The sequence below is a fragment of the Dreissena polymorpha genome, chromosome 3 (genome assembly GCF_020536995.1).
Source record: "Dreissena polymorpha isolate Duluth1 chromosome 3, UMN_Dpol_1.0, whole genome shotgun sequence".
Classification (NCBI taxonomy): domain Eukaryota; kingdom Metazoa; phylum Mollusca; class Bivalvia; order Myida; family Dreissenidae; genus Dreissena; species Dreissena polymorpha.
The window spans coordinates 143,304,714-143,331,188 of record NC_068357.1 but is presented as its reverse complement, the minus strand read 5'-3'; the positions used below and the strand labels follow the sequence as shown (position 1 = coordinate 143,331,188).

Sequence of the window (26,475 nt, the reverse complement as noted above, 5' to 3'; positions counted from 1 at the left end):
AACACTTTCGTACAACTGGTAATTTAATAAGTGCTAGAGCACACTCCAGGTCCACACATAATGCAGCCTTAGGCGCGGATGGAACTAAAAAAACATCGAAATACATACACACCAAATCAATATTACTTTTTGTGCGTAATTACTGGAAGACTAAAGTTTAAGTATGCGGTATTGTTGAAGTTGGTTTGACAAAAGGCCGGAAATATATATATTTATTTGCAGCATTACTAAGTTAAATCATACGTTCCTTATTGGAAATGTAATCTTAATAACAAACCAGCTTTGCAAAGATTTTCAAGAACTCAAGTTTATTGATTTAATCGTCGCCTCAACATGGAAACAGGAAACCGTCGGAGACGGGGGATGCTCCCCAAAGGTTTTTTTTTGTCACAATAGTGCACTATACATTCAGATAAAAGGAAACGTCTTGAGGGCACAGTTGTTGGGGGGACGAGAATATTTTTATATAAAATTTCAAAGAGACATAACTCTGTGAAAAATCATCCGACCAGAACCCGCTGATGATATGCAGATCTCCTGTTGGTAGTGAAGCTTCCCATAAAGTTTCATTGAATTCCGGTTATTAGTTGCTGAGAAATAGCCCAGACAAGAATTGCACTATATGTACAGTTATTGGAAAATTTCAAAGGGCAATAACTCTGTGAAAAATCATCCGATCAGAACCCGCTGATAATATGCACATCTCCTCTTGGTAGTGAGGCTTCCCATAAAGTTTCATTGAATTCCGGTCATTTGTTGCTGAGAAATAGCCCAGACAAGAATTGCACAATATGTACAGTTAATGGAAAATTTCAAAGGGCCATAACTCTGTGAAAAATCATCCGACCAGAACCCGCTGATAATATGCACATCTCCTCTTGGTAGTGTGGTAGTGAAGCTTCCCATAAAGTTTCATTGAATTCCAGTCATTAGTTGCTGAGAAATAGCCCGGACAAGAATTGCACTATATGTACAGTTAATGGAAAATTTCAAAGGGCCATAACTCTGTGAAAAATCATCCGACCAGAACCTGCTGATAATATGCACATCTCTTGGTAGTGAAGCTTCCCATAAAGTTTCATTGAATTTTGGTCATTAGTTGCTGAGAAATAGCCTGGACAAGAATTGCACTATATGTACAGTTAATGGAAAATTTCAAAGGGCCATTACTCTGTGAAAAATCATCCGACCAGAACCCGCTGATAATATGCACATCTCCTCTTGGTAGTGAAGTTTCCCATAAAGTTTCATTGAATTCTGGTCATTAGTTGCTGAGAAATAGCCCAGACAAAAATTGTGCACGGACAGACACACGGACGGACGGACAGACAGACTAAGCGGCGACAATATGCCCCCCCCCCAAATTTTTTGGGGGAGCATAAAAATGTGTTGACAGCCCATGGTGGAGAATGGAAGTGATACACATTTAATAATTACATGTATTTGCTAACGGAACCAAACCATAGCAAATGATCTAACCTTTTTTTAACCAAAATTCATTTTGAATTTGTAAATACGCAATTTAAGGTTAATGCCTTTTTGTCTATCTACCCAAATGTACCAGAACAAAGCTTGCCATTTTGGACCAAAGTATATTGTTTTATAATCTAGATAAGATTTGTACCGTTGCAAATAAATACTAGGGTAACAGTGTTATAGATTATACAGTTCAATGTTCGTTCAAACGTTTAGATTGAAGAATAGTTGGGAGAGATAATACGTGAACTTGACAGTTAAATAATTTACTATCAAAATCTAGATAACTCATAACTTGTATTATGCAAATGAAGTTTGAACTTTCATTATTCAAAGATTTTTAAAAAAAATCAAAGGATGGTGTATTGTGGGATGAATTTGTTAACAATATGTTGAAATCAAAACATAAAACCTTCATTAAACCATATATTTAATAACAAAACCATAAATGCTTCAAAATTTTTAAATGGTTTCTGAAAGATTGCATAAAATCTCAAACGGAACATGCACACGTTTAAAACGTTACATTCAACGTGTTGCAATATAAAAAGCAATCAAATCTCAATATGAATAGCTTTATAATGAAAGATAAATTTACACACACACTATCAAAAAAGATATACACAATATTATTGAATATATTGCACTATGCAAAAGTTATAGTCAATAATTTTAAACTGTATATTCCTTCTGTGATATCAGTAAGTACATTATTATTCCATAGATGTTTCATTATTGTTCATATGAACATATCCATTTGCAAATCAATTAAAAATTATAGCAGATATTTAAAGCTGAAAAACGTGTTTATAAATAAAATATATTTTCCATTTTGCATATTATAAATAAGGAAATATAGTTTCCATTTGTTGCGTTATAACTTTTGTAGAATGCACAGATATGAAACATGTATTATAATCAGAAGAATTCAAATCTGATTTATGCATGCATTTATTTTGTAATAAAATATGAACCAGAGCACCGCATAACGGGTGCCACGCTCGGCTACGGGTGCAGTTTTGAATAAATGAAAACTAGACAGACTTTGTAAAAAAATTTAGAGGTCACAGTGACCTTTACCTTTGACCTAGTGACCCCAAAATGGGTGTGGTGTGTAGAACTCATCAAGGTGCATCTACGTATGAAGTTTCAAAGTTGTAGGTGGAAGCACTTTGATTTCAGAGCGAATGTAAAGGTTTTAGCATGATGTGGACGGCGGACGTCAGATGACGAGCTGGCTATGACAATACCTCAGATTTTTTCAGAAAACACCGAGCTTATAATTAAACCATGACTCTAAAGTTCTTTCATGACCAACAGACATACAGACAGCCACACACACATGAAACACACACAGGTAGACAGACATACAGAAAGACATTTTATGTCATACTTGCAAATTAAACACATGGATTTACAAAGATAATGTTAACATGATCCCTGCGGGTTCCAAACCACAGACATTCAAATTTACATAAAACAAAGTACATTACACATACAGTGTTTACACACCTGAAAATATAGAAAGATTGTTCATGACTGCGTCTGATCAGTTACAGATATTTACTTCTAATTAAGACAAAACAAGTGAGCAGGTTTTCTTTTAGAAAGATTGCAGTATTTGAAATGTAAAGCTCAAACACATCTATAATACCTGTTTATTGCATTGTTAAGTAACAGATTCATTCATCTTATAAAAGAAGACTTAATATGACTGCATGTTAATGTGTCATTGCAACAAACATGTTTACATTTATAAAGTGCATGGGTCTTTGCAACAAACATGTTTACATTAATTTTATGAAGTGCATGATTGCATTGTTACTGGAAACAAACAACCTAGTTTTTGCCTGTTTAACTAACATTCATTTTACTTTTCAATAGATTCAATACAGGATCATTTTCTGATTGAAGCACATTCATCAATACCATTTATTAATTATCCTTGTAAAGGAGGAATTTGGTATCCAATGTTTGATCTGGAAGAATCAATTACTAAAAAATATATTATGCACAGTAAAAACTTTGTCATTTTCAAACTAATTAACGACTAGAAGAAAGTATTTGTAACCACAGCAATATTTAAGAAAATACCCTGTTGATACAATATTTAAAGGGACTTGTTAACAGAGCTGTGCATTTTTTTAAGAAAGCCAAAAATTGTTTCAACTAATTGGCCATCCAGTGTTATATACCGGTACTAGCAGACATTTTAAATTCTATATAAAGGATCAACACGTAGAAACAAAAACAACACAGTAATTCCAAATTATTAAATTGTATTTTGTTTTTAATGCTTTATAATTTTATCACTTTCAATGAGGATAATGCATAAACAAAGCTGTATGTTGATGTCATTCTAGTATTTCACTTCCTGATTTGTAGTGTTCTTATATTTTTGAAAAAAAGTTACAACTGTCATCTCAAGAATCTGTGATCAAGTCCCTCCAAGTCTTCTTCATTTAGAATTGATAGCAAAAAAAGTACATGTATCAGGAAAAATACTAATATTTAAAAATGAAAGAGACATTTTTAAATATTCATGATTTTCATTGAATTTTACTAAAAACAAACCATCAGACACCGCAACAATTTTTAAGAGTATTTGCAGTTTCAGGGACAGAAAGAGTATTTGCAATTTCGGGGAAAGGAATCAATGAACAGCAAACATTCACCAGGCGCTGTGTTTTATGCTTACTACTTGTTATAATGGGTGTTCGAGTAATATGTTATATGTTTATATTTGCTATTTACTATTAGTACTCAAGTGCTCAATTTTAATGCCTGAATATGACAACTACAACATTGCAGGGAAAACTGACTGCCTAGTTGACTGTCCAATTGTCCTTTGCCCCTGCTCCTTGGCAAAATCCTTCGAAAAGGCTTGTGCATAAATGAGGATCCATAGTAATCGTTTATGTCTTTCACACATCCATGATATCTTTACAGTCCTTTCGATTTATAGTCTTTGGGATATATTTTAATATATAGATTTTTAAATCTTATCAGGTACTGAAACTGAAATAGGCATCATTACAAATTAAAAAGATTCATACATGTAATATTTAAGGTATACGTCATTTCCAGTTTAATGAGCTTTAAAACATGAAGACCTTCACAAGCACTTCCAGCCTTACTGGTAAAGCAAAACAGGCATACATATAATAGGTTTACTATCATGTGCAACTATTTCATTACATATAATCACGTGCATTTGTTTAATTAATACAAAACATTTATTTATAGACTCAACAAAGATAAATGCTATAGCATAAGCAACAAAACTCATTTAAAACCAAAGCAAATTTACAAGCATGATTGCTCAAGACATTTTATGAATTAGAAACACCAAGTATTGTTTACCTCAATTTATTATTAAAATCTTATTTTTGAAGATTCTAAAATATTTAAACAATTTAGGGATCTACCTAGATAATCAAGGAAGGAAAAATAATTGTAAACAAGAGATGTGTTTGTTAGAAACACAATGCCCGCTATTGCGCCGCTTTAAAGCCATAAATTTGACCTTTGACCTTGAAGGATGACCTTGACCTTTCACCACTTAAAGCGTGCAGCTCCATGAGATACATATGCATGCCAAATATCAAGTTGCTATCTTCAAAATTAAAAAAGTTATGACCAAACTTAAACGAAGGTTAAAGTTTTAGGAAAGAAAAATACAATCATATTTGGCCTTTGACCTTGAAGGATGAAATTGACTTTGCACATCTCAAAATGTGCAGTTCAGTGAGATACACATGCATGCCAAATATGAAGTTGCTATCTTCAATATTGCAAAAGTTATCAAACTTTAACCTAGGTTAAAGTTTTGGGACACACACAATGAATGAATGACAGACAGATGGGCCAAAAACAATATACCCCCGATCTTTCAATCCGGGGGCATAAAAAACAACAGTTTACAGCTAATAAGAAAATACACGGTGATAACAAAAAGAAGAATTTCAATCAAGGTTTGATAACCATCATGTGGAAGTGTGGAATGCGCCATGTGACAGACACTATGTGAAAATATATCACTAATGTCAAGGGGCGCTGCAATATAGTCCAGGCTTCAACAATCATTCATGTGCTAATTGTGATTTAGCAACACAAGGTCTTCAAACCTGACATCAAATTAATCTTTGAACAAAAATATTCCTAAGTAATGGTATAAAATTACAAAGTTATTATCAAGTTCTGGTAAAAAAAAACATAATTATTCATAGAAGCATTTTAAACTTTCTGTTTTATGATGTGACATAAATTATCTTGCTTCATATTTTCATAAGATCTTTTTTTCAACCCAGTCGAGGTAAATATTGTTAAAAAAAGTTCATTAAGTTTGAATTATAAATGAAGCCTCTACAGTGGTGTCAACGTTTTTCTAAGGTTGACCAGATGACTTACTTTTTGGATGTACATGACCCAAATTTGCACTCACCCCAGATAATGTAAAAATAATCTTTCTGACAATTTACAAAGAGTTAGTTATAAACAATTTACAATGATTTAGTTATAAATGTGGCCTCTAGTGTGGTAACAAGGTTGAAACTGGTGACCTAGTTTTTGACTCATGTGAATCAGATTGAAATTGGGAATAGATATTGTCCGGCTAAATATTCTGACAGAGTTTCATAAAGATTGAGCCATATGTGTCAATGTGGCCTCTTAATTGGTAACAAGATTATTCTTATATTTAACCTGGTGATCTAGGTTTTGGACAAACATGACATGGTTTAAAATTTAGTCTTGATATTGCTTGATTAAAATTCTGAATTAGTTTCAACAAGATTGAGTCATAATTGTGGCATCTAGAGTGGTAACAAGGTTGCCCTTTTACTTGACCTGATTACCTAGTTTTTATACACATGTTAACCCTAGGCAAACTTAATCTAGATTTTTTTAGATAAATCATCTGAAAAAGTGTCATCAAGATTGGATGAAAAATGTGGCTTCTCAAGTGGCAAACAGCTAACAGTTGATGATGCAGGCTTCACAACACCAGCTCAAACGTTAACAAAACATTTTTTATTACAAAGGAAAAATTACTATTCAGAGGAATTTTTGCAGGTATTGAAAATTTTTGTAAAAATCATCATTTTTCCACAAAGTTGCTAAATTTCTTGTGGTATTTCCTCCTAAGGTGAACATGATTTACACACAACAACAATTCAATTATAATTTATCCATTATGCACATCATCAATCAAAACAGCTCAATTTAAATATAACTCAAAACAACAAGGGTATGTTTAAAGGATACACATCAGCTTTCATTCTCCGACCCATTGATTTCGACTTGAGATGCAATTTGAAGGCTGTGCAGTTTGAACATATACAAATATGATAAGCAAATAAAACCTTTTTTATGCTCCATTCTTATTTCAACACACATTTTCATTTAACTTGAGGAAAACTATATCCTTTAACACAACATACATGGCAAATGTGAAGCCAATCTTATCATCTTCAATACAAGCACTAAACCTGCCAATACATGTATTAATTATTGTTATCACTAAAAGCAGATTGGCCAAAAATTTAACATGTATGTTTTAAAAGCAACTTATGACCAGAGCTCCAGATTACTTTTCAGAGTAATTGGGTAAATACCCACTACTTTTGAGTTCAATTGGGTATTTTCATTGTCTTAAATTCTCAAATGCTTCCCTGAATGAGCTAGTTGAAGTTCCACTCTTAATTGATAAGTTTCAGAGATCTTGTGTTATATGTAGATGTATTAATAATATACAGTCTTGTTTTAAAAAAGAGTTCTTCGATTCTTTCCACTAGTTTTCTTACAATTTAAGCACGGTCAGCGCTTGCCTCCTACAGTTTCACTACCGGTATATTTTCCGCTTCTGATTTTGTGTTGCTCACGGTTAAATAACTTAAAATTGTTTTTTTGTGCCTGGGATGCAATATTTCCCTGTTTACGGCCTCGCGGTTTTGACATTTTCACAACAATACGTAGTTACATAGAGGCTTTCGTCCGTTCATATTATTGTGCTGAAGGTTGGACGAAGCGGAAAGAATCCGGGTATTTCGTACCCGGGTATTTCCGGGAGAGATTTACTAGTTACGCAGGGAAAAATACGATATGCGTAATCAGCAATTTTAATTGGGTTTTGGTACGCATAGTTCAATTTTTCTATGCGTAATCGGCAATTTTACATTGGGTATTTACGCAAATACGCACCTTATCTGTAGCTCTGAATGACTGAATAAATAAAGCAAAATGTCATCATTATCCCATATCTTCAATCTTTTGATTGTCTACATTTTACAAATATTTGTTAACCTTAACTACCAGTGAAGATCCTGTTGGTTCAAATAAATATTTTCTTAAGGATCAAAATCTTGGGCTATGTTTTCCACTAAAATGGACATACTTGGACCTCTAGTAAAACTCTACCCCAAACTCCAATTTTCCTGAATGACAAATACTTTTAAACAATATTTTGTGCCTTTTGTGGACTTCAATGCAATCACATTGTGTATAACTTTGCTATATATTTTTTTTTAGTTTATTTATTGGTTTTTATAACTTAAATGCGATTATGTTAATAACATTTATCTGTTTATCTCTGTTGTTTATTCGTGAAGAAAAACAACTATAATTAATCTACAGAAGCACCAGTGTCTCCGAAACTTACATACATGTAAATAAAAAGTGTTGTTAGTACAATCAGAGAAAGGTGGGTGACAAAAAAAGCATTTATAAAATAAGTATCACTATCAAATCCAAATACAATACCAATAAGGCATAGAAAGAGCCACATAAGCCCTGTATCAGTGCATGTTAATATCTTTTAACTTGCATGTACATAACCTGACTAACTGCCAATTCTATTTTGTATTGTTTGCCTGCACACTATTGCACTTCTCCCATTTGTTTGCCTTCACATCATCAGCTCACGGTAGAAATTTGCTCTGTTGATCCCAAAGTAATGGAAGCATAGAGGGACGGTCAAAGAGGTGCTCACAGCTAGCCCCCCTACCGTGAGCCATCTCAAGGGAACCTCCAAACCAAGCTTACGCTGTCTAGCTATGTCCTTTGTGTCCACCCCTGCACAATAGCAGACGAATTTCAAGAAAATCTTTTTGGAAACTATCCGAGAAAGTACAAGACCAACTATGCCAAATACTGTCCTCAATGCACTGTGGTAAAGCCATTCCGAGGTAATGTCAGGAAGTGGCTGTAATTGGGTTGGCCGTGGTGTTTCTATGAGCCAGCCTATTTGGTAAAAGATCCAGTACACTACCATAAATAGGGAAGCAATGGAGACAATGTTGGAAGTGTCACCCCGCGTGATGCTCCATTCCTTCGGTTTTGGGTAGTAAACACAGATAAGTATAGGGATAAGCAACGAGGAGAAAGGGGCGTAGGGGCTGGTCACTTGATAGTAATCAACATATTCAACAAAATGCAGCATCCATGGTAAAGCCACTAGCGTTATCGTCAGGCCAGCTATACAGTCCTGAAATCAAAATCAATGGTCAATTATTTGTGAGTGAAAACAAGCAGGCACAATTTTTGCTTTTATATAATAATATGAAACATTTACGATTTAAGTACAAGTCATGAATTACAGAGACTATTGAATGAGCTTTCGATACAAAGTTGCCATAGAAACTTTATAAATTATAAATTTACTGATAAATCAATAAATATCGATAACTGTATTAAAGGGAATGGTTAACTATCTTACATTCGACATATTATATTTATAGACAAGGGCTGTTTGTAAAACATGCATGCCCCCCATATGGGCTGTCAGTTGTAGTGGCAGCCATTGTGTGCATACGTTTTTTGTCACTGTGACCTTGACCTTTGACCTAGTGACCTGAAAACCAATAGGGATCATCTGCCAGTCATGATCAATGTACCTATGAAATTTCATGATCCTAGGCCTAAGCGTTCTTGAGTAATCATCAGGAAACCATTTTACTGTTTAGAGTCATTGTGACCTTGACCTTTGAACTAGTGACCTGAAAATTGATAGAGTTATCTGCCAGTCATGATCAATGTTCCTATGAAGATTTATGATCCTAGGCATAAGCATTCTTGAGTTATCATCCAGAAACCATTTTTCTGTTTCGAGTCACTGTGACCTTGACCTTTGACCTAGTGACCTGAAAATCAATAGGGGTCATCTGCGAGTCATGATCAATGTACCTATGAAGTATCATGATCCTAGGCGTAAGCGTTGTCGAGTTATCACCTGGAAACCGTTTTACTGTTTCGAGTCACTGTGACCTTGACCTTTGACCTAGTGACTTCGAAATCAATTGGGGTCATCTGTCAGTCTGGGGTCATCTGTCAGTCATGAGCAATGTTCCTATGAAGTTTCATGATCCTAGGCCTAAGCGTTCTTGAGTTATCATCCGGAAACCATCTGGTGGACGGACGGACCGACCTACCGACATGTGCAAAAAAAAAATACCCCCTCTTCTTCGAAGGGGGGCATAAAAATTATTTTTTCAGGCTAGTGTTGTGTCAATTTTCTTAGCATAATGCCCACTTTTTGTGTAGTCAGTTTTCATGTTTTTACAATGAAACATGATCTTATTATTAATAAAATAAATTATGTGTGAGCAAGTTTTTTTGTTTCAATTTAACCACGTGACCCAGTTATTAGACAAACATAACCCAGATTAAAAGGTTGAAAAGATTTTGTATATATTAAAATTATGAAAAAGGTTTAGCATAAAATGTGGCTTCAAAGGTTTTCAAAGTCGTACATGTACATATTGATGACATAGTTTTTGTTGATGACACACTATCAAAGATTTGACTTGCTTACCGGTACTAAGTTTTGGGATACACTTTACCAAGATATAAACTAGGCTTAGTTATTGTAAAGATACATTCTAGCCATATTACATGTACATCAAGATTAAGTAAACAAGAGGCCAATGAGGGCCTGAATCGCTCTACTTGCTGGAATCAATAGGGCTCAAGCCCTTGATAGTATGAACAATCTGAGTAAGTTTTTAATAAACAGACCAAAATGGGAAATTCATCGCATAAACAAGAAGAAACGTAAAATTTAAACTTCAAATGGCTCCTTTTCAACAATAAGTTGGACAAATTTTCTTCACTTTCAATGGGGTTCTGGCCCTTGATGATATAAAACATCCATTGAAGTTTCAAAAGGATAGAACTTTATATGTAAACAAACAAGAAATGTGTTTGTCGGAAACACTATGTCCCCTTCTGCGCCGCTTTGATTTTTTTTTACCTTTGACCTAGAAGGATGACCTTGACCTTTCACCACTCAAAATGTGCAGCTCCATGAGATACACATGCATGCCAAATATAAAGTTGCTATATTCAATATTGCACAAGTTATGGCAAAATGTTAAAGATTTTCATTTTTTCTCAAATTCAATGGGAGATAATTCTGGACTCATAACTCCGATATTGCTTATTTTCAATAGGGTTTGACTCATCATTCAGATAAAGACACTGTGCAAGTTGGGAAATGATTGGATGAAAACTGTGGACTTTATTGCGTAAACAAGCCTTATTTCACAATTTCCTCAAATTCAAGGGGAGATAATTCTGGACTTTTTACTCTGATGTAACCCATTTTCGATAGGGTTCGAGTCCTCATTAATATAAAGACACTGAACAAGTTTGTAAAGAATCTTATGAAAACTGTGGACTTAATTGTGTAAACAAGCCTTATTTCACAATTTTCTCAAATTGAAGGGGAGATAATTCTGGATTTTTTACTCTGATGTAACCCATTTTCGATAGGGTTTGAGTCCTCATTAATATAAAGACACTGAACAAGTTTGAAAAGAATCGGATGAAAACTGTGGACTTAATCGCGTAAACAAGAAAAAGTCTATCGCACGCACGACGGAAACCACGCCACGACATAAGCTCTTCATGCCTTCGGCCAGTAGAGCTAAAAACAAGATTTGTACTGGTGAAAAGGTTTTTCTGAGATAAGACCTTGTTTCTTAATTAAACTAGAGCTTTGTCACAGACATGACGAATACCCCCACATGCCGCTTTGACACAGAATATTTTGCATGTTGTCTTCACAAAAAACACCCTACAAAATGCTCAATGTTTAAAACGCACTATGAGACCCAATGACCTAGTTTTTGACCCAGCAAGGCCCATGTTCGAACTTGACCTACATATCATCTAGAAACAACTTCTGACCAAGTATGGTGAAGATCGGATGAAAACTACTTGAATTAGAGAGCGGACATCATGCTGACTGTTAAATAATGCACTAAGTGACCCCATGACCTAGTTTTTGGCTCAGCATGGCCCATATTCAAACTTGGCGTAGAGATCATGAAACTTCTGACCAAGATTGGAAAAGATATTGAATGAAAACTACTTGAATTAGAGAACAGACAACATGCTGAATATTTAAAACGCACTAAATGACCCAATGACCTAGTTTTTGATCCGGCATAACCCATATTCAAACTTGATCTAGACATCATCTAGATACAACTTCTGACCAAGTTTGGTGAAGATCGGATGAAAACTACTTGAATAAGAGAGCGGACACCATGCTCAATGTTTAAAACGCACTTAGTGACCCGTGACCTAGTTTTTGACCTGCAATGACCCATGTTGGAACTTGGCCTAGACATCATCTAGATACAACTTCTGGCCAAGTTTGGTGAAGCTTGGATGAAAAGTACTTTAATTATAGAGCGGACACCATGCTCAATGTTTAAAACGCACTTTAATTATATAGCGGACACCATGCTCAATGTTTTAAACGCACTAAGTGACCCCATGACCTAGTTTTTTTACCTGCCATGACCCATGTTCGAACTTGGCCTAGACATCATCTAGATACAACTTCTGACTAAGTTTGGTGAAGCTCGAACGAAAACTACTTTAATTAGAGAGCGGACACCATGCTCAATGTTTAAAACACACTAAGTGACCCCGTGACCTAGTTTTTGACCCGGCATGACCCATATTCGAACTTGAACTAGACATCATCTAGATACAACATCTGACCAAGTTTGGTGAAGATTGGATGAAAACAACTTGAACAGGACTATTGTCAAGCAATGTAAGTCCCCTGCTGGCTCCACCATTGTCAGAAATTCCAGATTTTTTTTAATATATATTTGTTGCCATAGCAACCAAATTTTTTTATTTTGGAACAAAATGAAATGACGTGCATAATGTCCATATTGCCATCTATCCATGTTTCAAGTTTCATGAAAAAATATTAATAACTTTAAAAGTTATTGCAGGATCCAGAAAACCACCATTTTCAGCAGTATTTCTAGTCTATTTGTTGCCATAGCAACCAAAATTTTTGACGTCGGAAAGAAATGAAATGAAGTGCATAATGTCCATATTGCAATCCATCCATGTTTCAAGTTATATGAAACAAGGGCTGTTTGTAAAACATGCATGCCCCCCATATGGGCTCTCTGTTGTAGTGACAGCCATTGTGTGAATATGTTTTTTGTCACTGTGACCTTGACCTTTGACCTAGTGACCTGAAAATCAATAGGGGTCATCTGCCATTTTACTATTTTGGGTCACCGTGACCTTGACCTTTGGCCTAGTGACCTCAAAATCAATAGGGGTCATCGGCGAGTCATGATCAATCTACCTATGAAGTTTCATGGTCCTAGCCCCAAGCATTCTTGAGTTATCATCCAGAAACCACCTGGTGGACGGACCGACCGACATGTGCAAAGCAATATACCCCCTCTTCTTCGAAGGGGGGCATAAAAATATTAAGAACTTTAAAAGTTATCGCAGGATCCAGAAAACTACCATTTTCAGCAGTATGTCTAGTCTATTTGTTGCCATAGCAACCAGAATTTTTTATGTCGGAACGAAATGAAATGACGTGCATAATGTCCATATTGCCATCTATCCATGTTTCAAGTTTCATGAAAAAATATTAAGAACTTTAAAAGTTATCGCAGGATCCATAAAAACCACCATTTTCAGCAGTATTTCTAGTCTATTTGTTGCCTTAGCAACCAGAATTTTTGACGTAGGAACGAAATTTAATGATGTGCATAATGTCCATATTGCAATCTATCCATGTTCCAAGTTTCATGAAAAAATATTTAAAAAGTTGTCGCAGGATCCAGAAAAGTCTGACAGACGGACGGACAGACGGAGACAAACCCATAAGTCCCCTCAGGTGAAACCGGTCGGGGACTAATTAGAAAGCGGACACATTATACGGACCGACAGACAGACCGACCGACAGACAAGCTCACTCCTATACTTCGTTTGTGGGGGTTACGGTATAAACAAAACTTTTGAACTTGGACTAGATTGTATAAAGACCAAGAGATGTGTTTGTCAGAAACACAATGCTCCCTAAAGCGCTGCTTTGATTTTTTTTGGACCTTTAACCTTGAAAGATGACCTTGACCTTTCACCACTCAAAATGTGCAGCTCCATGTTATACACAGGCATGCCAAATATCATTTTGGGACACATGGACACAAACAAATTGACAGACAGGCCAAAAACAATATACCCCCAATCTTTCGATCCAGGGGGGGCATAAAAATAATCTAGTCAAGTTTCATCAAGATTAACAATGTAATAAAAACAAGAGGGCCTGAAAGGCCAAAAGTCGCTCACCTGAGATAACAGGATATTATTGGGACAAATCTTCTGACCAAGTTCACGAAGATCCGAAAATAAATGTGGCTTCTAGAGTGTTAACAAAGTTTTACTAAAGCCATATAAGGAAAAATGCCCTGCCCCCTAGCAGCCATGTTTTTCAACCAACCGGCATCATTTTTGAACTCGTCCAAGATATTATCGGGATGAATCTTCTGACCAAGTTTCATGAAGATCGGACAGTAAATGTGGCCTCTAGAGTGTTAACAAGATTTTACTATTGCCATATAAGGAAAAATGCCCCGCCCCTTGGAAGCCATTTTTTTCAAGCAAACATAATTATTTTCGAACTCATCCAAGAAATCATTGAGAACAATCTTCTGACCAAATTTCATGAAGATTGGACAATAAATGTGGCCTCTAGAGTGTTAACAAGGTTTTACTATAGCCATATATAGCCATATAAGAAAAATGCCCCGCCCCTGGTGGCCATGTTTTTAAAGCAACCAAAACCATTTTCAAACTCATCCAAAATATCATTGGGACAAATCTTCTGACCAAGTTTCATGATGATCAGAAAATAAATGTGACCTCTAGAGTGTTAATAAGATTTTACTATAGCCATATACGGAAAATAGCCCCGCTCCTGTGGTGGGCATGTTTTTCAACCAACCGGCATCATTTTTGAACTCGTCCAAGATATTATTAAGATAATTCTTCTGACCGAGTTTCATGAAGATCATACTATAAATGTGGCCTCTAGAGTGTTAACAAGATTTTACTATAGCCTTTATTATAGCCATATAAGGAAAAATGCCCTGCCCCTTGGCGGCCATGTTATTCAAGCAAACGTAACCATTTTTGAACTCATCCAAGATATCATTTAGACAAATCTTCTGACCAAATTTCATCAAGATTGGACAATAAATGTGGCCTCTAGAGTGTTAACAAGGTTTGACTATAGTTATATAAGGGAAAATGCCCCGCCCCCTGGCGGTCATGTTTTTCAACCAACCGGCATCATTTTTGAACTCGTCCAAGATATTATTGGGATGAATCTTCTGACCAAGTTTCATAAAGATTGGACAATAAATGTGGCCTCTAGAGTGTTAACAAGATTTTACTATAGCCATATATTGCCATATAAGGAAAAATGCCCCGCCCCTTGGCAGCCATGTTTTTCAAGCAAAGGTTACCATTTTTGAACCCATCAAAGATATCAGTGGGACAAATCTTCTGAGCAAGTTTCATGAAGATCGGAAAATAAATGTGGCCTCTAGAGTGTTAACAAGGTTTTACTATAGCCATATAAGGAAACATGCCCCACCCTGGCGGCCATGTTTTTCAACCAACTGGCATCATTTTCGAACTCGTCCAAGATATTATTGGGATAAATCTTCTGACCAAGTTTCATGAAGATCAGACAATAAATGTGGCCTCTAGAGTGTTAACAAGATTTTACTATAGCCATATATAGCCATATGAGGAAAAATGCCCCGCCCCTTGGCAGCCATGTTTTTCAAGGAAACGTAACCATTTTCGAACTCATTCAAGATATCTTTGAAACCAATCTTTTGACCTAATTTCAGGAAAATTGGACAATAAATGTGGCCTCTAGAGTGTGAACAAGGCTAATATTGACGTCGCACAACGCACAACGGACTATGGACGACAGACAAAAGGCGATCACAAAAGCTCACCATGAGCACTTTGTGCTCAGGTGAGCTAAAAATAGTTGAGTGGTAAAGAGCAAAGAGTTGACAATACATATTTCAAAACAGTGCATGGCAGACTCAGGTAACTACAAATGCAATCAATAAATCCTATATAAGTAATACAATCCACTGATTGAATGGCATACAATTAAATACATGACCTTTACTTTTGAAGTTAACCTTGTAACATCATTTAACCAGAACTTCATTTAAACAATTATAGAGGCAGTGCATACACACCAAAATGAGTGAACAAATACAGCTCGCTACCATTGATGTAAACTTTATAAGATCATGTAAATCTCCAACCCAGACTGAGAATGATATGAAATGGTTAAACACAGCTCTGTAAAACACAGTACAAAGAATATTTTGTAAGTACAGAATAAATGGATCATAATCTAATAGAATAACTTCTAGGTCTTGAAAAGCAGATACACCACTTCATACACAAAACAAATCACCCCCAAAGTAGAGGCTTTAGTTACAAGACAAGACAAGACAAGACAAAAGTTTATTTTGTAAATAAAGGCCACCGGCCCAAAATACAGCATACATAAGTAACAGCATGTTATTTTTTGAGTTGTGATACATCAAGTTTGAACATCAATTTTGATCTACATCTTTCTTTTTCATTATTTCAGTTACAAAAAAGGCTATGCTTTTAAGTTTACTTTCATCAGAGATTTGCATAAGATTGCAAAAATTTAAGAAATTTTGTTCACCATTGTACCATGAAAAGATATACATTTGCCTTTCTTGGTTGAATTTTGGACATTTAAAAAATACATGAAACTCATCTTCAATACACATATTATTAAAACGACTGAACAATATGTACATAATCGGTTTTCTCTTGAAATTCCTAAATGTCGACCAGTTTCAATAGCTAATTTATGGCTTGAACAACGGAATCTAGCAACTGACTTTCGAACATAAAATGGTATATCGATAAACAAATACTTTTCTGGGTTTAACATAGATTTGAACTGTTTGTAAGTATCGCATCTTGGTGAATTTCCAAGAGCTTCAAGCCAGTTCTGTGTATTACAATCAATCAATCTTTGTTTAAATGACATTAAGAATAATTCCACATTTCCTATCTCTTGACTTATCCAAACAAAACCAAATCCATAACGGTACAAAATATTTTTTACAGATGTCACCCAATTAGTTCTTCCGATTTCGTCATGCCGCTTTAACATAATATAACAGTTTCTAGGATATCGATCCTCTGTCATACTTATCAATTTACACCAATATTTAACGCATTTTACATGTACATAATAAGTCACAAAAATAAATAATCATATTATGTTGCAATGGGATTAACGAAATGTCGCCAGTACTGTAACAATAAACAGGCATTATATCGCCATATATAACCACAAACTAACAATAGACTATAAATCTTGTTGATTTTGAGAATGAAACAAGAGTGCCAAACTGTCACAAGATACGCCCGTTCGAATGTTTTGGACACCATGCTCAATGCTTGAAATGCACTAAGTGACCTCAAGACCTAGTTATTGACCCGGCATGACCTATATTTGAACTTGACCTAGATATCATTTAGATGTAACATCTGACTAAATTTGGTGAAGATCAGATGAAAACTACTTCAATCAGAGAGCGGACACCATGCTAAATGCTTGAAATGCACTATGTGACCTCGTGACCTCGTTTTAGACCCAACATGACCCATATTCAAACTTGACCTACATATCATCTAGACAAAACTTCTGACCAAATAAGGTGAAGATCAGATGAAAACTACTTCAATTAGAGAGCTGACACCATGCTAAATGCTTGAAATGCACTAAGTAACCTCGTGACCTAGTTTTTGACCCAGCATGACCCGTATTTGAACTTGACCTACATATCATCTAGACACAACTTCTGACCAAATTTGGTGAAGATCGGGTGAAAACCACTTCAATTAGAGAGCGGACACCATGCATATTCCTTGAAATGCACTAAGTCACCCCGTGACCTAGTTTTTGACCCGGCATGACCCATATTCGAACTTCACCTAGATATTGTCTAGACACAACTTCTGACCAAGTTTGGTGAAGATCGGATGAAAACTATTTGAATTAGAGAGCAGACACTGCTGTGGAAGCCGACCTGCTGCCAAGGGTGAAACTATAACGTCCTGTTTTTACAAACGGGCGTATAAAAAGGTTAACTTGTAACTAAATGCAATCCATTTGTATAACAGAATTATAGTAATATACTTGTAAATCTCGACTTACAGTAATTAAATATAGTTGTTCTTTATTATTATTGGGAGTGGTGATTCAAAAGAAAGAGCTCACAAAACTTATTTTATTACTGTGTGCCACCCAAAATTGATAATACATTTTTACTTCTTATCAGTGCTCCAGCTAGGATTTGAAAAGGGCAGGGGGATTTTCTGTCAAAAGGGCACTTTGGACACGCAGTATTTTGTCAAAAGGGCACTTTCTAGCGCGCGGGCATTTCTGGAATGCTTCCTCTTGCATGTTAAGTTATATGTTATTAATAATTGTTAGAATATATTATTCCCATTATTAGTCAACAATTCAAATATAATGTCTACAATGAGGAACAGATATATAAAAATCAATGTATTGTAATAAGAGATTATTAAGCATCATATGTAAAAAAAAAAAAATATTTTTTTTTAAGGTCAGGGGGGGTCCTAAGTAGGGCAGGGCGGAGCTTCGGGAGGGCAGGGCGGCGGTTCAGGAGGGCAGGGCGATGCACCCTTCAATTTAGGCCTAGCTGGAGCACTGTTTTATACAGTGAATAACTTTCAAATTTCACAGACACATGTCCTTACACGCACTAGACTTAAATAATATTTGTCTCAATTTTGAATGTGCACATCACAGGTTGTAAGCGTGTTGCTATGATATTATTAAGTGAAATTTCATTTTGATTGATAAATAATCATATTATAACGAAAAATCAAATTTTCTGAAAAATATATTTCACTATCAAATATATATATAACAAGGTCACGGCCGTTAATCACGCGCGCCACCTCTTTTTGCGATGCATTAATAAATGAGCCAATGCAACTACCGAGGTGGCCCTCAGGCCCGGATGTTTTGAAATTTCATGGACAATTTTACAGGATGATTAGGTTTTATTGTGGTTTTTTTTCAACATTATTCGCATTATCTTTTTAATCGGGCAATGTAGTGCGATTCAGCGAAGATTGATTCGTCCAAAAATGTACAGACATGTACATTCTCAACCCATTTTAAAACGTGAAAACTTTTATAAGTTGTGGCATGGTGTAGTTTTAAAAAGCATTCCGATGAGTTTTTCCTGTGTGACATGAACCTGTCCACCCAATTAAATCGTTACCCCATCAAACGATTGCGTACAACATACAATAGATGCTGCATGCACAAAAATATTGGCATCTTGCCGAGGTAGTAGATAATTTTGCATTTTTCCAAAAGAGATGGAACCAATGCTTAGGGGGTGGTGCCAATGCTGGATGTATCAATTATCAGTCGTATCGCGATGACATTATCACATGAGGTAGATTTGAAAGATACTGTTATTTGTTATATTTAATGTATTTTTAAACGTACATACGAAGGCCCAAATCTTTACAGAACATAAACACAATCTATTATCAATAAGATGTAGTTTTTTAAATAAATAAGTCACCAACATGCATTAAACATATAATTTGTACGATGTATACCAAAAATTTGTAATACTCAATCAAACAAATAACTTTATATTCAACATTATCAAAAAAATTCATCGACATCAATATTTGTATTCAGTATGATAATTCACGAAATAAGTATAAGATAACACTTCTACTTGTAACTATGATTTGTGGCTGTTAATCCAAATGCTTAATTTATTAGAAGGCCAAGGTCAACGAATCTTAATTAGGCTCATTTATGATGTTTTTCCCACCATCAACGCCAAACAATGTCTTTTTCTGTCTCTTTTTAAAAAATGCAAATTTATCTATTAGATCGGCTAGAAGCCGATGTTTTTGTGCACGCATTAACTTGTACAGGTTCAAAGCAATCGTTTTATGTAATACCGTAAGCAATTTAATTGGCAGGGAAATTGCTCGTAACACAGGCAAAAAACATTGATTTGCCTTTACGAATTCTACCATGCAACAACTTATAAAGGTCCTCACGTTTCCAAATGGGTTGTATGTATGTTTCTGTACATTTTTAGATGAATTTATAATCCCTGAATCGTACTACATTGGCCGATCTTTTTTAAATATTGCGAAATGTGTTGAAAAACATATTACACCTAATCACACTGTAAAATTATCTGTTGAATTTCAAAACATCCAGGCCTGAGCGCCACCTCGGAAGTTGCATTGGCTCATTTATTAATGCATCTCAAAAAAGAGGTGGCGCGCGTGATCAACGGCCGTGAAGGTATCCAACTCAAAATCACCCGAAAACGTGGTGCATCGCTTTGAACATCCATAACTTCATCAATTGTGCAGCGATTTTCACAATCTCGGTCTTATTCAACGCAGAAATGAATTTCCTTTCTGGAAATGTACATGTCTTGCAATATTTTTACAATTAATGCTGGGTCAACTTTCATGAAATAACACGCTACACAACTCGCATGACCTACTTAACATCGATCAGACAGGTTAAATGAATGAAATCTTCACGGAGTAAAGGGCACTCTCCCTGCAAAGTTCACGGACCTCGATACTATAATTCAATAAAACGCATGAAAAAACATTCTTACCGTGCTTGCCGTTGCATTATGCATCAAAACTAACTGTCCAGCGCCGTTTGAAACCTTTGTTTACATACATTTCAAATAACCAACAGTTATAACACACTAGTGATTTCATTGGTCCAATGCGAAGGTGTGTCTTTACAACTGAAGATTTCATTCTTTAATTCTGTCTGACCGGTGTCAAGTAGGTTATGCGAGTTGTGTATCGTTTTTTTCTTAAATTTGACCCAGCATTTCTAGAAATATAACAAGATAAATACATTTCTATATATTTGATAGTGATTTTTTTTCCAGAAAAGTTGATTGTTCGTTATAATATGATTATTTATCATTCAAAATGATAATTTCACTAATTAATATCATAGCTCACCACCTCTGGTGCAAATCAAAAAAAAATTATTAACCCTATTGTGACATTACATTTGTATGTTCTGTGTTAATAGCACATGGCAGGGTGCCTGCAAATCTACCTGGTAAACAGAATTGTCCAAGTAGATTTAACTCAAAATTGTTTTCTTATAAAAAATTTAAACTTGAGCAATCTGCATTTTGTATTTTTTCCACCTGATAGCTTAAGTACACAAAGTGCTTTAAATTCTATCATAACACTTGCTAGAATTTTAATGCAAAACTTGATCATGGCTATGACTTTAAAACATTTTCTATAATGTACAAGTTAGATGATAAATCTTAAACATTACATTCTAGCAAGATATCCACAGCATGCAGGTGTCTGTTCATTTAGCGTTTACCCTTTGAGTTATCAAATTTCATTACACATTCATACCTTCACCAAAGGAATGATGAATTTATGCTTGAATGTGGTTTACTTATTTCAAATTAATAACTACAGACATTAGACATATATCTTCACAATTTCATAAGTAGTTAATGATTTTTTAAATATTACCGTTCAAAATTCTTCCTTGTTCAGGAATTTTTGTTTGGAATAAAAAGACAGATGAATTCATTTTCCCAATTTCATGAAAATGCCGATAAAATTCCCAATTCCAAAGCCATGGGCTATCTTCCCAAAAAGTGGAGAAAAAAACCTGGGTTGTTGTAATTAATGGCTAAAATAGGAATAATGCTTATAGTACAAAACAGAAGTATTTGTAGAAATGTTAAAGCTACATATGCTAAATAACTTACCAAAACTGTGTGCATTCCGAGGTATACACGACTGCACACTACAAGTCCTGTCCAAATAATGGCGCATAGCAGTCCCATCAGAAATGAATACTGTAAACAGAACAGATAACATACAAGAATTAAAACCATTCCAGTAATTATATATATTAAATTATTTATAAATTAAAACTAAGAAACAAGTGATATAAATGTCCTTATGAAATTTCAGGTTTGCCCTCTTTTATAAAAATATTATTATAAATTAGGCTGATGAAAATATGCATAACTACATAATCTTTTCAAAAATAGCCCAAGTCTGCAAGACCTGTACTGGTACATTTTGAACAGGTCTTGTGTAGAGTTTACATTTCATAAAATGTCATAGACTTGGTAGATTTTCTTTGTCTTACAAATGAACAATTATCATAATCAAATGAAGGCTTGTTAAACAACTATCAGTGACTTACTGTGGACTGTGAACGGTCAATAAAACAACCCTTTATCTAGATTTTAACATGCTTTAATTTCAGTAAAATAACTATTTGCTATGTGTTTATTTCGATAATGATGCATCAAAACTACCGGTAGTATAGTTATTTAGTTAGTAAAGCAGCTGTCTGGATATTTTTGTTTTTAATTTCATTATTTCAATGAAATGTAAAAAATGTTTTAAATGTTCAATTCCCAATCACATAAAATAAAAATCCCAGCTGAGATGGCCCTTGCCCCATTTCCACTGAAGTGAGGATATGTCCTGCTAGAAATTCATTGAATGCATAATTTGATGTACTGTAAAAAAAGGTTTTAAAACTTCATTCTGAATAAACCAGAATATCAGTAAAACTGATGGGTGCTACTACATGATACACTTTGTCAATGGTTAATTGGAAGTATGAAATCCAGCATTAGCAAATAAATCTTAGAAAAATCAAAAGACTGAACAATGGCATACACCTGGCATTGGGGCTTAATGATGTGACAATATGTGAATGTCTTTATAAAAAGCTTTTCAAATTTAGATCATTAGTGTCCAAGATATCATGCAGAAACAAAATTTTGTTAAAATATCAATAAGACTCAAAGTCTCTCAAAAAGGTTGAACTATAAACATTAAAACCGTCCACCAGCATACACCCAGAGATCGAATTTGGATTCTTTGTTTCTAAAATCTTGCGCAGAAATAAAAAATTGAATGACATTGATAACCAAAGGACCATTACTCAATGCAAAATGTTTGGATCCAAACAACCTGACAACAATGTGAAGGTTGCATACAAGTTCAAATCACAAGTGTCTGTGATTTCATCCATAAACAATGAGTGACAGTCTAAGGCGCAATTAAACATTGAATAGGATGCAAAGTTGCAAACAAATTTAGGAAAAAAAATCAAACGCCCAAATAAGATTCCATGTCGAGGAACATGCAAATGATTTAGGAAGGATGGAAAAGCAGCAACTATAAAATTCTGCATTTCACATAACATAAGATATTATGTTTAAACCCTATTTTTGTAGCATTTGTGTTTTTTGTTTCAACAAATCAAGATTCATTAGCCTGTATCATACAGTATAAATGTATACACATACATTATAATGTAACAGACTCGTCAACTCTCACAAAAATAAAAAATGTGGGATTGTCTGACCTACATGTTGACATTATTATATATGAGAAGATGTATGAAAGGGTCACAGGATGTGAATGCTGTTTGTATGACAGGATAGACCAAATGACGGTTAAAGGGATCTTTTCACGCTTTGGTAAATTGACAAAATTGAAAAAAGTTGTTTCAGATTCGCAAATTTTCGTTTTAGTTATGATATTTGTGAGGAAACAGTAATACTGAACATTTACCATGGTCTAATATAGCCATTATATGCATCTTTAGACGATTTTAAAACCTAAAAATTATAAAGCGTTGCAACGCGAAACGATTGAATAATTTGGATAGTTCTGTTTTTGTCGTTAAATTTTGTGAAACTACGAAGATTGCTTATATAAGGTATAAAATACATCATGTATGTGTACTCGGCGGAATAGCTCAGTAGGCTAAAGCGTTTTTACTTCAGGACTCTGGCAGGACTCCAGGGGTCACTGGTTCGAAACCTGGTCCGGGCAATGTTCTTTTCCTTTTTTTAATTTTATTCTTGATTTTTTACTGGAGCTTTTACGATCCAATGTTTACATTTATCGATATAAAGCATTTAATGAATAAGTTAAAAAATGCCAAAATCTGTGAAAAGGCCCCTTTAAGATGATGATCCCAAACTAACGAAGCAATGTTAGAGTCTAACAGGTTCTTCAGAGATATCATAGAGTCTGATTTGACATGGAAAATCATGTATACCTCATAATATCTGGATGTCAGTATCAAAAGAGACAACGGCACACAAGTACCGACGATGGTGTGCGTTGAAGGCATCCCGTATTCTTGTTCATATCGTTTTCCTTCGAGTCTGACAGCCGGGGGACCAGGTCGTGGCCATTTGATGATGTCTTTCAACAGCTGGCCGACATACATCAACGGATACCATACTAACAACAACTGTCTGCACAGTCTCCCATCCACGTTCCAGGCCATAAATGGGAAAAAAATCATGTAGAAAGGTTCCCCACCCATACCGGCACCGAACCTCATTAAAAGGTAGAATGGCATGTTCTTAATTCTGTACGCTAGCTTCTTTTCGTGAGCATTAGGATTATGTACACCGTTTTTGAAACCATTTGTTCCATTTTTTTGTGAATTTGGTTTTCTTTTGGAAACTTCGTAGTTAGTGTCACCATTAGTTCCATTGACATTGTGGACTGGCTCTTGCTCTTCCAATTGTTCGACTTCTTGGATTTCAACACCGCAAAATCTTTGGAAATCAGCGACATGTTGGTAACCTTTGAAATACTCCCATAAATTTTGAATATTTTCCATCTTTTAAATCCAACGTGGATACCGAGAAACAATCACTTTGACAAATTGAACTCTATACTTCATTCACCTAGGATCGCGTGATCGTCTCCGACTCGCCAACGCGTTCGTTCGGCTTCGTTAACGACAGCAGTAAGCCAATCATAGTTGAGACTATATAAATCGGGACTCTTCGTTATTTTCCGTGTCAGAAGTCTGTTTGATGTTTATTTTTGCTTTTTTGTCTAAAACTTCCCTTTTCGCAATCTCATTTAATGCAAAGCAGCATTATCAGGGAAATGTATGTGACGTGAAAATGAACTATTGTTTGTATGCATTTAACAATGAATTGCAAAAGCAATCGTGATACATCGGCTATCTCGGATTCCTCCGTAAGATAGGCCTCGTGGCTAACGGTCGCCATATTGCCTTGTATTACTACTTTACTACCCAAAAGGTTGTCAGTCTATTGTTATGAGGCTGTATACGATGCGCGTTGAACTAGCGCCAAACTTTTTACCGAAACTTTGATATAAATAGCACTATTAACGTTCATTTGTGTTGCATTTTGACCTATTATCCAAGTGATTTACTTTTCCATTTTTATTTAATCACCCTATCATCCAATTTTTAAGATAAAATTACGGTGTTTACAAAACCAACCAAACCGAAAGTGAAACTGGATGCATTACGTTTCGCGATGTAAACATTAAATATTTGTTCAGTTTGAGGAAGCGAATCGATAATAGACGTTGAAATATGTATGCAATACAGACTATCATTGCCGATTGTAGTACTGGCTAAAAAAATACCTTTTATGACAGGTCATGTATAGAACGTTAATCAAATAGTGACCATAAATCACTACAAATGTCAAATGTCTGGGTTGTTCATTAATATAATTAATGCACGTTTCTGATCTAATTGCCTGTATCTAGTTGTAATTAACATGATATTGATAAAATTAAAACGTTTTTTTTCATAAATTAACATGACATGTTTTATTTTTATCATTTAGGGAATATATAATTGTATCATTATCATCATTAAATATTCTGAAAATGATCTCAATTATCATGATTACTTTAAAGTAGAATTTTTAAATTTTACTCATTGTTTTTAATGAATTTGCACATTTGCTTGATTCAAAATAAAATGTTTTAATAAGGGTTTCAGTTGTTAGTTTTAACCCATTTTTAGTTCGATTAAATTTAAAGTACTAACTACGTACATGTATGTGAAATGTTCTTGAGTTCGTTTCCTGGGCCTAGAACCAGTACTTGGGTGTCTCTTGGAGATTTCTTAAGAATGCTCACACACTGGGGATCAAACCAGTGACCTCCAGATCATTAGGTGGACACCACATCCATTACACATCAGCGACCTTTAATTAGTAAATTACTTTAGTATTGCAGCATTATATAATGTAATGTTGCTACATATTTTTAGAAAATGATTAATGTGCAGTACTAAATAAATCTAAATGCATACAATTTTAATTGTGTATATTGTGTGATTATTAGTTACAAATTCCCTTTTTACAGGTTTACTGGATTATGAAAGACTGATAAACATAAAATTGACAACTCATCTCCCCAACGATACTTTGTGTGGCTCATTCTCGGAACAAACCCATAGTCAGTGAGAAAACTACAGTGTAAATAGACCACTTGATTGTGACAATTATGGCTGACCAAGCAAATGTTATCATTTAAAATAAAGAAAACTTCCAGTTCAATATACATTTTATACCAATTATGACATTGGCCAACACAGAAAATAATTATAAGGTTGATTTTCTCAAAATTGACTGTTACAATTGGATACTGTTTTAAGCTTCACTCTACTTTGTCTGAAAATAAAAGTCCTAAATGATGTAATAGAAACATACATATTTAATTTTTAGTTTTACA

General features: G+C 34.8%; 1 protein-coding gene and 1 long non-coding RNA gene across 2 annotated transcripts; both read right to left on the bottom strand.

Moving 5' to 3' along the window:
* Window positions 1–287: 287 nt before the first annotated feature.
* LOC127871789 (uncharacterized) lies at window positions 288–6,587 on the bottom strand. Its single transcript, XR_008045550.1, has 2 exons — window positions 1,197–6,587; window positions 288–1,030 (listed from the first exon to the last, which is right to left on the bottom strand). It is a non-coding gene; the product is annotated as an uncharacterized LOC127871789 (long non-coding RNA).
* A 10-nt stretch (window positions 6,588–6,597) lies between these two features.
* On the bottom strand, window positions 6,598–24,905 carry LOC127871786 (sphingosine-1-phosphate phosphatase 2-like). Its single transcript, XM_052414982.1, has 3 exons — window positions 24,011–24,905; window positions 21,684–21,773; window positions 6,598–8,959 (listed from the first exon to the last, which is right to left on the bottom strand). Exons 1-3 carry the CDS (start codon window positions 24,584–24,586, stop codon window positions 8,381–8,383), a joined length of 1,245 nt encoding a protein of 414 aa, XP_052270942.1. The 5' UTR covers window positions 24,587–24,905; the 3' UTR covers window positions 6,598–8,380.
* Between the last annotated feature and the right edge of the window lie 1,570 nt (window positions 24,906–26,475).

Coding starts and splice junctions, on each gene's coding strand:
- LOC127871786 (XM_052414982.1), bottom strand. CDS start 24,586: ATGGAAAATATTCAAAATTTATGGGAGTATTTCAAAGGTTACCAACAT. Junction 21,774..24,010: donor TGACATCCAGATATTATGAG/GTATACATGATT, acceptor TTCTGTTTACAG/TATTCATTTCTGATGGGACT. Junction 8,960..21,683: donor TCGGAATGCACACAGTTTTG/GTAAGTTATTTA, acceptor TTTTGATTTCAG/GACTGTATAGCTGGCCTGAC.